A 14,656-nucleotide genomic window follows, 5' to 3' on the forward strand; every position below is an offset into this window, starting at 1 on the left:
CCACCCTTAATACTTTTATATTCCAGATGTTATTTCGTAAAAACAAAATTGAAAGTTTTTTTGGTTTCACTCAGATATTCATTAAAATAAGCTACGCCCCATATAGTCGAATAAGAGTAAGTATATTTTTTGGTTTGATAAAAATTAATTGAACAATACGATTTGAATATTCTTATAGCCAATCATCCATTCATCCTACATATATAGTGTATAGTATATCCCATGTAGTGGATTTTCGAGAACACAATCCTCAAGAGGTATAAAAACATTCAGTATACCATGTTCTTATAGATAATGTCTACCTACCACGTAACAGAAATATGAAATGTATGGGATTTCGAATTATTGGCGTTCTAGTTAACGAGAATTTTATTTTATCCAGAAAAAAAACAGTGATTTGTTTTTCAATACTTCAATTTTTCATATGATATTCTTTGAATTTGTTGACATAATATCATTTAAAATCACAATAACATTATACAGAAAAAAACTTCATAATAATGTAGAAACTAAAAAATCAAAAATTATATACTTATCCTAATATTTTCATTACTGGATTGGAAATTATAAGGGTAAGCTAGCGTTAAAAAAATGTGTAACATACATTTTTAATTACCATATCAAGTTTAAATTCTAAACGGGATTGAGAAATTTTTTGATTTTATATAAAAAATTGTACATTCCCATTATTTTGTAATTTGAAGAGGTAATTGGAAGGTATAAGAAATAAGGGGAATGGCTGCTTTATAACATTGAATTGATCTCTAAATAGATTCTGAGCTCAGAAAATTTAACGAGTTTAAATTGGATTTATAGTTTTTAATTATAAATAGTTATTTACTAATATTTATTTCATACGAAGTCTATTTCAAGAGAACTGCTTCACGATGTTATAGGTACTTTGTTTGCTTAATAATACAACGGAATTATTTTGTTATAGTGTAAAATTAGAAAATGCATTCAATCAAAATCAAACCATATTTTTAGTAGTACCTACACGTATATATATTTTTTCATGCTTTTTCAAATGTAGTTTTCATTAAATATAATAAATTAAATAATATGAATTTTTTTACTGTGTCAAAAATATAATGCACTAAACATCATTATTTTAGTTATTAATAATAATTAATAACTTGTTATTTTAATTTCAGACTCTAGAGAATCCAATATAAGTAAATGTATCTATTATTTACCTAACATAATATTGTTAATACTTTCAACAATCATAATATGATAAACCTTTAGACTATAGTTAAAGAAGAACATAAGTGCTGTAAAATTATAAACATTTTATATTTTATTAATAAAAATAAAAATAAATCAACAAGTTATAATCTCAAACACAGACGTTATTTTGAATATACAATAGATAAAATACAAACAATGATAAGATAAATGTATTTAAATTAAAAACAATTTAATAACACGTACTTATATATAACTATTAGAAATTATACTATATTATGTACACAATATATTATTTCTTTATTCGTTAATTAAAAATTATAATTATTATGAATAGTTTAGTAACTTTAAAGTTTCTTTATCGGCCTTTAAATCATCGAGCTATTTCTACACATTTAGTTATGAATTTATTATAAATTATTTGAAAGCCTAATTTATTTTGTTGGCTGATAAGATAAAAAATTGAATTTAAAAAAGTTGAATATTTTAACACGTGGTAAAATATAAAAGCTTAAAATAAAATTTGTTATTTCGTTAAAGTAAATTAATTTTACAAACTTGAAGCGTTTATATTTATTATAATTTTTCTCCGAAACATCTTGTATTTATAAACTATTAACGATACTAGGCCATTTTGTTTTTTTTTCATTAAAATATAAATTAAAATATAATTTGATGTAAATAACAAGTACATTATACTACATAGATATGATATTGAAAATTTAAAACACTTTGAAACTCGTAAAGAAAAGTAACACCGTTTAGTAGGTAACAGAATTTTGAAATTACTTTTTTTTGTTTCGTAGTGACTTTGAATACTACAATAAGTGGTCTTTTTCGTGATATTTGATTAAAACGAAATTGAATTAAATTCGTATCGGACAGAGGGCATTTCTTTATCCTTAGATTCTAGACTTCAGTTATATCATCAACAAATTTAGCTATTAGAGTAGGTACCTAGTATTTTTTAAAGTACGTTGGAAGAGCTTTGGTTGACACCGACTCTTATTTGATACACGGCATTAAATTTAAATTATTTTTTCATACTGTTAGTATAAAACTATAAACTGATATTTAATAATTGAATCGTATAAGGTATATAAGTAGGATAAGTGTTTGGTTTTGAAAAGTAGCTCATCATACCAAATATGGTCTTAAGTCTGTCTTAGATGGATATTTAATATACGTGAATACATTATTTTTTACTGTAGCATTTCGGCTTCAAAGAGGCGTTTCGACTGCCTAACTGTTAGTTTTGTTTTCAATTGGTTTTTTACAATTCATTAAACAACTTACTGTATTTTTATTTAAAAAGAAAATAATTTTGGATTGGAGAAACAATAATAGCATTTTTATTTGATTTTTTTATTTATAATATACTTTTTATGGACAAAAGAAAATCATACATACATGAAACAACGTAACGGATATTTAATTAGTTTTCATATTTCAACGAATGTCCCAAGAAATAACCACATTATTATTATTATTATTATTATTATTATTTCAACTCCCATGTGGCAATATATGATTTTGTTTTATTATTTACTACATGCACATAGGTAGGTACAATTATTTATTTAAGAAGGTAAAAATAACATCAATTTTAATGGAATAAAACAACGATCACATCCAGTGAACAGTATATCAATTATTGTGTTTGATTTGTGGTGTAGGAGGGAGGTGAAATATTAAAAAATACGTTATATTATTTAACGAATCGTGATTTGAGAGATTGTTAGACCTCAAATAAAACGAATCTCAGAATAAAATATCTTTCACTGCAACGTTTTGACATAAACATGTGACAAACTTTCGCTATTAGGTATCTGAGATCATAAAACATGACGTATTTACGAGAATGCTGTCATATTGAAATAAAAAAAAAATAAGAATCTTGTACTGAAAGAAACCGGACGGCAAAAATATATACATATTATTATATATTATTATTGCAGTTATTATTGTTTTCGTTTGGGGTTATTAACAAACTGTAAAATGCAATAATGTGCATACTATTAAAGGAAAAATGAATACGATTTATAGCCTGCATGCTGTTAGATACTTGGATCTTTTCCAATCGACTAAAGGAATTGGATGCGTTGAATCAAAAAAAAAAAAAAAATAATTATAACTGTCAGAGGGAACGTAAATTACGCACGCGCCATATCGCCTTATCACAATTGACTGGGTGAAAATATCGTGATAACGAATGCCAACATTTTCCTCATTTGAATTAATGATTTTTGATGATTACAATAATACGAAAAATACATACATATGTACCTAAGACATAGTTAAGACACTAACACTGATAATATACGAAAAATATGAACTGGTACATGAAATGTGCTTGTATGGAAATAGGACTGAGGGAAGGTGTTTTTTCTCGTATTACCCGTCATCGTTTTACTCGATATTAATTCAAATATTTTTGAGGTCTTACTCTCGAATTTCTACGACACCGTAAAAATTACGATTTCGTTGGAAATGTGAATTATGTAAATTGTATTACGAAATATCGCCGTAAAAATATTATGCTACACCAAACCGTTAAAGCGAATAGTTTATTTCTTCAAAACTATTATAATTATTAAAGGGAAAACATTGTGGCTTCGAGACACACCACCACTCGAAGATGTATCTTAAAACTAATTAATTAGTGGGCCGAATTGTATTCTTGGAAAAACTTTACCGCAGATGTCTGTGCTACGGTGAAATTAAGGTCAGTTTATGCCCAAACATTTTATTTTCGCGGAAACTTTCCGTGAAAGTGGCTTTCTTCTTCTTTAAATACTGCTCGATACTTTTATGTTAATTATTTCAGAGATCCGAAGTAAGTATATGAATATAACGATGTGATTTAATAACAATATACAGAATTAAATGTTATGTTACTTATTAGGATTATTTTTATTGTATGTACAACATATATTATTATGTTCGAGGGTTTTAAAAGAATTTTTTTTATAAATAACTTCACTTGGCTTGGTCGTTTTCGATATAGTATTAACAAATTCAATGACAATTTCGTTTTTATTTTGTATTTTTGAAATACAGTGAAAAACAAAAACAATTAAAATGTATTTAACAATAATTATTATAATATTATTATAAGATGATGTAAATAAAAAATTATTCCACAAAAGTGATGTAGCTAAATTGCCTATCTATAACGCCGCGTTATAATATATTTAAAATATAAAATAAAATAATACAATTCGTATCTATGTATGATTAACATACTGGAAAAATGGTTTTCGAACAAACCGTACCGAAATACAAAGTAAGGAAAAAATCATACAATGAGAGTTTTCATTTTCTATAGTTATAACTTATAAGTCACACTCATGGTGTACCGCGATTTGGAAGTTTCTAGCGTCAAGGACAAATCTTTATGGTTACGTCTTACGTGGTCTATTAGTTTAATAATTTATGTTAACTTGAATTTAATGTACGGTTTAAACACCAGCTATTCTAAGTTTATTTTATTATACTTCCAAACATATTTAATAAATAATAACACAACCAACTGACTTATAATAATAAATACAAAAGTATAAAGTTTGTTTAAACAACCGTATTATATTACATTCGTCCAGTTTTTCGTTACAGAACTCCGCACCTTCTAAATATTTAATGATCTAACCAATGCAACTTTGTTACCATTATAGTATATGTATACATCTAATAAAGAGTAATGTTGTTTAGCCGAATAGATCCCTCGTTTTTGTGAAAAGTATCTCCATAAATTAATCATACCATTAAAAGGGATCAAAAGTAAACATGGAAAAATGATCAACATGTGAAAATATTGTTAATAAATATTCATTATTTTATTCTGAAACTTTAATGGTTCGTACAAATTTGGGAAGAGTCAGAAACAAACTCGCGAAGACATTTGAGAGTGAAATTGATAGCTTTTGATATAAGTAGGTATCATATGATGTTTTACCCAAACATTGCAGTGAAGAAATCTTGATTTATATTATATAGGTATTGTAAGAGAAAATATAATTTATTTTATTTTTAAATATTTAAGTTATACTTAGTGTACATTAACTGAAGAAAAATATATATAATATAAAAACTCCCATCACATAATTTGTTAAAACATTTTTTTTTATAATTTATTTACACGTCAAATACTCAAAATGTTACAAAAAGTTGTATATAGTTTACTGTTTTTTTTACATCCACGTGAATTTTCATTTATTGTTTGATTAGTCTTGTTCAATTATTTTGCCGTATAAAAATTATTAGTTTAAAATTCTATATTGAATTGCAAGAATGAATTTGTTTAGCCTTTCAGTGTCGTATTTATAGTAGTTTACAACAATGAAATCAATTTATAATTTTTCACATATAGCTTTAAATTGACTACAATGATCAAAAAAAAAAAAAATTTAATTAAAACCGTAAAATGACTGTTCGCAAAAAAACATCCCGAAAATTGTAATAATTGTCTTGATTCGTTTACTAAAATAATGAGCAACTTAAATGTATTCATTTTATCTTCAAAACTAGAAATGTGAGTGATTTCTTAAATTGTCATTGTGTTATGACGACAAATCCTTATTTTGATACAACCATCCAATTCACTGTTATTATGAATATCAGTGCACAATATTCCATGGATGTGTGGTCTTGTTTTTATTTGTACAAGTTTTATACATATTAAACAACAGTTTATTACATGTTTTATATTTATACATGTGAAATAAATGGCAATACGAACACAATTATTTTTTTTTATATTTAACAAGAGCTAAAGTTTTTTATCCTTTACTGGGATCAGAATATTGATTATGGCTTATTGTGTTAGTGTAATAAATAATCCTTCATGTGTCTTTCATCATTCAAACATCGGGACTTAGAGTTTTTGCATAAATTTATTTCGGCAGCAGCAAATAACATAGATCACTTGGAAAGTTGAATAACGCCAATAGCCAAACCTCTTTTTATAGAAGTAAACAAATGACACGAAAATAAATTTCAAAGTTTTAAAAATGATTTCTGTGTACAAGTTTATATATAACTATACTATATATTAATCAATAAACTTATATAACTACAACACTACGTTATCACGCCACCCAACACTACCAATAAGGTTGAATTGATTGTATTTATAAATTATAAAGCAGTCAAATAAATGCTGATAAAAGTTTAAATAATTATTTACTACAATTTATTCCAGAAATATTTCTTATTACCCAGGTATTTATAACTGATATCTCATTACTTTTATATGTAACTTTATTAGTTAATACTAATAAGTAAAAGTAATAACTAATGAAGCATTTACATGATAAAAAATATGATAAATAATCAACATTGTATATAGACGATGTGATAAAGTAAATATTTTTTTTGAAGTAAAGTAAACCGTTTTAATGAAAACATTTAAGTGAAATATCAAAGTTAAAATTTATTATGAAATCAGGTTGTCTATATTTTTCAAAAAATAATCATTTATTAATTGAAAAGTTCATAAAAAATAAATTTAATTTATTGCATCTCTAAAATTGTTATTTAAGGTTATGGATTTATAATAATGTATGTAAAAGTGGATTAAGGACAAAAGTTAGAATTTCATGTATCAAAACCGAAAAATGGTTCATCAAATATTAATCAAGTTTTTAAGTTCAAAAATTAAGTAAATGTTATTAAATTAAATATATAAAGGTATATATATGCATGAATTAATTGGTTTTTAAACAATTTTTAGATATTGTTTAGTGATTTCAAAGTACCTACAATTGTCCTACATAGATAATGACGTAGAACATAATAATTAATAATAAAATATTATATAATAGTATTTGTATATGTTTTATTATTGTATATAAGAAAGTTATTTATTAAGTTAAAACGTTTGTTCTATTTTTGAGCAGAAAATGGTTTAAATTAAAATTAAAATTTTATTAAATGTATTTCTATTAAAGGAAATTTTTTCGAACAATGTTGTTTTTGCATTGGTTCAACTCATTATACAATTAATAAAAGCTTTTCACACACATACGATGTATAAAAATAAACTATTCCGCGAACTATAAGTAAATTATAATTTGTTATTTGTTCACGTTTTTATATAATATAAATATTTAAGTATTGAAGACATTTGTTTTATATATCTCTCTGTCCAAATGCTTTAAAGTAACATATTTTATTATTTCGAAGTGTAAATAAAATAATTAAAAAGGTCTAATGCATGAAACTTTATTATAATATTGATACCAGTCTCACAATTAAGAATGGTTAAACTTATTTCAAACAAATAATAATATTGTGTTTAGCTATCTTGTTAAATTATTGTGAAATTGTAGTGTTAATTAGAGTTATTTTAATCGTCTATGATTTTTGAAATATTAAACAATTATCCTACATATATTATCAAAAAAAAAAATCCGACCATCATTTCGAATTTATCCTTAGAGATCGCTCATTATACTTTTAATTTATAAATCTTGGAAGTAAAATAAGTGCATTGTACACTTATTACGTAATATAGTAAATATTACGCACTGAATACTCGACACGAGAGAAATTATATTTTTTATTTCGAAAATCATCGAGTGCAATATTATACATTTTAGATTGTATAGTATCTTTAATGATTTATAAACGCAGTATGTATCTTTAGTGGAGTTTAGACTAGGCATGGGACGATTTCTAAGCCTACACTTATAATTCTATTTTTAAAGAGAAAACAATCTATTTCTTGTTAAGTTATAAATTATAATAGACATTGAGCTCAATGGAGATTTAAATAATTTTCTCCACAAACTTATGATCTCGATATAGATAGATATGAATGGCACAATCCGAACTGCTGTAGTATGGAATGATGTAGTGAAAATGCAAATTTTACAAGGTCATATTATAGAATAGTATAGTACTATAATTACTCAGATATTAGAAAAATATGTTAGGAATCTATTTTCAAGAGAAGTATATCATTGGTCACTTCCGTCTCGTCATCTGGTTTTTTTTTTTGCTCTATGTTAATTTAAATGTTCTTTTTATTCTGCAGATCGCACATTTTCGTATTTATTTATTTATTTATATATTTTTTACATACGAAATTGCTCATCTCACATCTCTGCACCTCATAGAGTTGGCTACGATGGTGCATATAATTTTTTTTTTTATTTCAATAATGAAATTTTAATCCTTTGAAGTAAAAACATTAAAAGTTTATGAACTTTCTTATACCGTTATACTTATACTCATTTAATATGTAAGGCTGTAAGGGTTTTATTTAAACATGCAACGAAGTACAAGGAGTTGAACATTAGGTATTTCTCGTCTTATCCCATTATTCCAGGTTACCCTATAACATCTCAACAATCCGCGGGTGAGTTACATCTATTTGAATGTATGCAGGTGTGTATAAAGTCGTGGGTTCGAATAATATATGTTTAAACATAAAAAAATAAAAACTAGTTTATAATTAGAATAACAAAGATGGGTATTAATACACGTTAAAATATTATTTTTTAACTAATTCAATAAATAATTAGATTAATTATCGATTGCATAATAACTTAAACTTTTTTGAAATTAATGTGAAATTAAAAATGTATAGTTAATTATAATTAATTGACTATTTTTATGTTTAATAAGATGGTTTAAAAAAAAAATAAGCAAACAAACTAATTATTGAAAATTTGTAATTGCGTGGACCATTACGCAGTTAATGTTTAATAAAAATAAATACTATAATGCATTTTCAACAAAATGTTTAGTTGTTACTATTAGGTAGTAGATATTTAATATTATTAGAAAAATTAATTATAACTTTATTTTAAGTAGGGTAATTTAATATTTTTCTCCATATTGACTTAAGAATTTTAATTTATATATTGTTACTGTTTACTTTTAACGTATATAAACTAATGTTTTTAATATATCTTAACTTAATTAACTCAATTTCTATTTTTTCATTATCATGCCCACTTTTGAAAAATAACCCTTACCCAGCAAGGTGTGCATCATGCTTAGATTATTTAAGTTCGACTTACTTCAATTTTTATTTTATAATTCGAATATTTGACGTTCGAACACATAACACTATAATCAATCGAATCAAACAACACTTTTACACACTTGCTGATCAACTATCGTACGATTGAGAACGTATTACACTTTTTTGGAAGAGACGTATTCGAGAACACTTAAAATTCACACAGGTCTCACTCGCAGTGGGCGTACACGAATATTGCCTTCCGTAATTTTTTTTTAAAAAAGTTACTCGAATTGAAACCCTATTTCAAAAATATATCATTCACTTGAATTGCCTCCTAATTTAGGTAATGACACTCTTGTACTGAAATCGCCTCTGATAGATATAATTAATCGATTTCTAGTACAAATCACAAACATCAATTTTCTTTAAATTAAAAACAATTTTGAGTGCATACACGTCGATAAAATATAGAAGCATATAGGTCCAACATAAAAATATTAACTTATTTCATTAATTGACCACCTACCTTATAAGTCAATGTCGATTTATTTAACGTAAATTAAGCTTAAAAAATAATTATAATTATTTTAGTAAATAGACTTGTATAAAAAAATACGTCTGAATAAAAATTAAAAAATATATATATATATTTATAATGATTTAGCTACGCACACGAAACTGGAGTTGACTTTGTTGAACTGGTGATATTGAAAACGATAGTCAACTAATCTTTAGTTGATAATCAGTGATGGACCAGATTATTGTAAGTACTCGACAAATTAATCTGTCTGGGAAATAGGTCTAAAAAATAATATTTTTGAACATTGCGGACATCGATAAAATAATTGGTAGTACTATTATAATACACCGAATCCCCTTGGAGTCACTTCGAGTGAAAATAGGTCACCTACCTATATGTCCTATACACTATTTCGGAAGACAATTCGAGAGTCACCCTCCCTTCTTAATCAATCGAAAAAAAACTGTGATAGTCAACGATTTAGAAGGAGTTTACGCGTGCAACAAACGACATTCGAACACTTCAGAATTCACACAGACCGCATTGGAACGCATGTGACCCGCTACCCCGCACCCACGTTGGTAAACTGCTGTGTATAATATTATAGACCACTGTTACACGTGGTTATTATAACGCAGGATATACATACAGTCGTTTTCGCAGGGATTCGGCGTAGGTGGAAAATATTTTGTAATTATTTCGAGTCGATACAGGAACATTTTACGACCGCGGAATACGCCGAAGGGAATAGCATAATAATACCATACAGTCCCATGCAATAATTATTATAATAACGATATATTGTAGGCACCGAGCTGATTCCGTCGACGCCGATCGCCCCGGCGGCATCACGAGGCAGTGTATACGACCCTCCCCCACCCACATTCACGTGGCATACCCACCCTTACGCGACAGACCCTCACTGCCCCGTTAAGGGAGCTCACGACGGTCGTGATTACACGTGGTCGTTAGGGCCCGTTCGCAGTATTTAGTTCACCGGTCCGTACGACCTACACCGTGAAATTATTATATTACATACGCACGTCGGTCTGAGCACGTGACGTGTGCGGACCGAAAATAGCCGTCACGGTATGAAACGCGTATTATATGGCGGCGTTAAGATGACCAACACAGTATACGACCCGTTTAAAACGAATTCATCCTTTTTTTGAGCATCATATTTTTGTCCCCGTGTCCCGACTGCAAACGTCGAACGAGACATTTTTTGTCTAGCTTTAAGCCCGATGTATTGACTTTAAGCATATTTGTATGCCGTAAGTTTATTTGAACAATAATGATATGTGCCGAAAAGAAAAACCTGCATGCACAAGGAAAAAAAAACTGTATTTTTACTGTATATTGTATTGAGTTTATTGTTTAAACCAAAGTTAGGTAAGATATAATTTACAATCGACAGTTTTAAAAATAACGAGCACGGAATGATGACGAACAATTGTCATCAGCGATAAGTGGAGAACTAGCTTTTTTCGAATTCAGAGTAAAATAATAAAATGTCTGTTTTTTTAAAATATATAAATTATAATATGGTCACCCAATGTACGCGGCCAATACACGACACACCTACCTAAAAGATATGCGAGTATACATAATATTATGTCTGTAGGCTGTAGGTAAAACTCGTAGGTAGAACACCTAAACCGCATGAGTACCTAGACGAATATTATTTTTCGAACCCGACCGTTTTTAAAGAGATAAATATTTGCCAATTTCTATTTGCGCGAGTGGAAATGTGTGCATATAGTAAGAGTGTATAACTATAAAATATAGTGGAGCGTTCCCGAACTAGCAAGCACGTATCAGCAAAGCACTATACAAATATCAATTGTTCTGGGTTGTTTTTTTTTTTTTGGTCAAAAGTATCACTATCTTCCAATAATAATTGTAATCTAACGTTTTAACCTCATTTAATCGTTAAAAGTGTTGAAAACAGAATATTTTAATTCATCATGATGAAGTTTAATGTAGTACCTACAATATTAAACTTATTTTAAGTTTTTAACTCATTTTGAAATTCTGAAGGGTCTAGTAAAAAATCTATTTCGAATAAACCCCATGACAAAAATCAAATTTGCTTTCAAAAGTTTTATCCGACGACTAGGACAGACGGTAGGCACAGTTGGCATAACATAGGCCTATTTCGGTAGAAAACACAGGTGAGACAAACGCAAACACACACACACGCACACACACAACATGTCGGCGGCCGTGGCTACACGACGTCCTCTCTCTGGCGTAGCCGTCGAGCTCCCGTTCGATGTGCGCAGCACGAGCCATGCGGGGGCGTACACGCCGCACTGACCTCACCCGGCGCTCACGGTCCCGTATTACATACGTCTCGGCGAGGCTCAGGATAATACAACTGACAGGTAATTCGTTTTTACCGACGACGATCGTCGTGTGTGCGGGTCGTGTTTTTAGGTCGTCGAATTAACCGCGGGCATTGCGCCCAATATATATTACGCACACGTTAGGTATGTACGCAGTATAGTTACTTCCGCCGGTGTAATGAAATTACTCGGCAGCCGTGGCGGTGGTGTATGCGTTGCACGGCCCCGGCTAGAGCTACCACGTTAAGGAAGAACAAATTGCCAACGGTATCTGGTCCAGGCGGGGGTGGGGGTGTTTGGGGGGGGGGATGGTGGCGGAAGACGGAAAAAAGGGCGAATAAATAAACAATATATATATATATATATATATATATGTACGCGAAACCGAGAAAAACACTCACCTCCGCTGTGTCCTGGGTCGGAGCTCTCTTGTATTGTTTCAAGCTCAGTCTGCGCCACGCTCTGGTCTGCTGTTTTCCGCCACCAAGGACGCCTCCTCCACCTGCTCCTACTCCTCCGATACCTCCTCCGGCTCCTGCCGTATCCATCGCAGCCGTCGTCGTCGTCGCCGTTGTCGTCTCCGTGGTCCCGAGGGGCTGACCCGACCTCCAAGCGTGCTCGACCGTTTATGTCAACATCTTGATATCGCATGGAAAAAAAAAAGAAAAGAAAAACATTACACAGGCGAATAAACGAGAGCACACACTAAAGTTTTCGCGGCTGATGGGTTTCGCGTGTTTCGCGTACATAATCACATATATTGTGTGGGCCGCCGCGACACAATGCTCGCCGGAAAAGCGTACATAATAATATAATATATTGTTATGTGATTCATATATTAGTTTATAGTGTTTATACGAATAACGTTACCGACGATATTTTGACGGCGGTCCGCTCGACCGTGTTGTTATTGTTTTTTAAATACTTTTCCAGTCGGTCGTTTTTTTTTTTTTGCCGAACAACGTTTTTTAACTTCCGGCCCGGGACCGGATAGAGCGGCGTCCGTACACTATATTATACACGTCATTCGTGTTGATACGGGTTAAGTAGTCGGCGCCCCATATATTATACAACCATAATGTTTAATGGTATTATGCAAGTTCGTACCTATATTACTGCAATATGTTTATTATGAGTAAATACCTATTACTTATATATTACCGGACGTTTACAGGATAAATTCTTCGTGCTTAATATTTTTTTATTATTATTCCTTCATTTTTTTTCGCGTGTCTCGCAAATTTGTTAAATGTTATGTCGGCGTTTAATTATTTTAACAGCTGACTCTAATTTTAAACAACTGAAAAAATTAACCGAGGGAAATCTCGAAACGTTTTCGGGTTTATGCATTGTAAAAAATCTATTGGATATTTATGCACGACGACGAGGCTTTTAAAAAAGTACGAATTCTCGCCGGCTGCCGGAAATTAAATATTTTAACATGACTTTTGTGACTTCATTACATCCAATAAAAGTTACTTACTTACTTAAATATTCATACGATATTTCTGAGATAAATAGTCTAGTACAACAAATTGTATTATAAAATAATTTAACCTGTCGAATGTCTTATCGCAAAATGCAGTTGTAGTTATTCATAATAGTTACTCCTATTCTACTAAAAAATATGAAATATGTGAGTTGGGACTAAATAAAGAACGTTCCATTAAAAAATGATACCACTATATTAAAAACTAAAAAAAAAAAACCACCCGACGATATTAATAGACTCTATGATCATTAATCGCGAAAACCTGTGAAAACCATGAACATAATACTTTGCAGTGTAAACCCTTGGCGAAATGGAAACTCGAATTGAAAAAGCAATATTAACTGTATTTTTTTTCATTTTAAATGTAAGTATGTAAGTCAAACAATTTCCTATTCTTTTTTTTTTTGCACATATACCGACTATGCACATTACACGTTCATCTATTGAGCTTGTTAAATCATTACTATAATTTTATTCTCACATTATGTTGTATTATAAATACTAATATGAGCGTTGTTTTACTTTTACTGACTATTTCGGTTTATAAATTATACAAAAAATTATAATATACTAGATAGGTATGAAAAATCCCAGTAGTAAAAAGACGCTATTCTATTAACGCGAGAATGTGAAATATCACTCACAGTACTTAAAACAGACATGAATGAATTTTTGATTAAATGAAAATTGTGGATTCAACTTTGTATATTTGACGAACAACCTTGCAAGCATATTATATTATAAGCAACTGGAGTCTAGAATCATTAGAACCATTTACTTTTGTAAATCGTAGAAGTAGATAACTTTTCGGAGGTATTATCTCAAATGGATGACTTCCTCGATTGTGTCATATTAAAATATTATATTACATTTGTATGCAACATTTATAAAGGTAAAGATGGTTTATATCTTAATAATAATAATAAAATTAATTTTCATATTCATATCCATTATAAGAATTTTATTAAAATTAAAATTAAAAAAAAGAAAGTTTCAATTCACAAGCCTACCTAATTATTATGATCTTATTTGATTTATTAAAAAAATAAAAATGTATAGGTACTTACACTAAAATAAATATGACGATATGAGTGAAAAAGAGTTTTAAATTATATTCTAAGAGTAATTGTTTTGTT

At 29.1% G+C, this 14,656-nt stretch overlaps 1 protein-coding gene across 2 annotated transcripts in view; it reads right to left on the minus strand.

Annotated features, from left to right (window-relative positions):
* The window catches only part of LOC111026186 (adenylate cyclase type 5), a 125,095-nt gene that overhangs the window by 79,491 nt on the left and 30,948 nt on the right, over window positions 1-14,656 (minus strand). For both annotated transcript variants that reach the window (XM_022304213.1, XM_022304212.1), the window contains exon 3: window positions 12,430-12,666. In XM_022304213.1, the coding sequence (XP_022159905.1) occupies window positions 12,430-12,576 (147 nt within the window). In that variant the 5' untranslated portion in view covers window positions 12,577-12,666. The remainder of the gene's footprint in view (window positions 1-12,429; window positions 12,667-14,656) is intronic.

Source organism: Myzus persicae, unplaced genomic scaffold (assembly GCF_001856785.1).
Source record: "Myzus persicae strain clone G006 unplaced genomic scaffold, MPER_G0061.0, whole genome shotgun sequence".
Lineage (NCBI taxonomy): Eukaryota > Metazoa > Arthropoda > Insecta > Hemiptera > Aphididae > Myzus > Myzus persicae.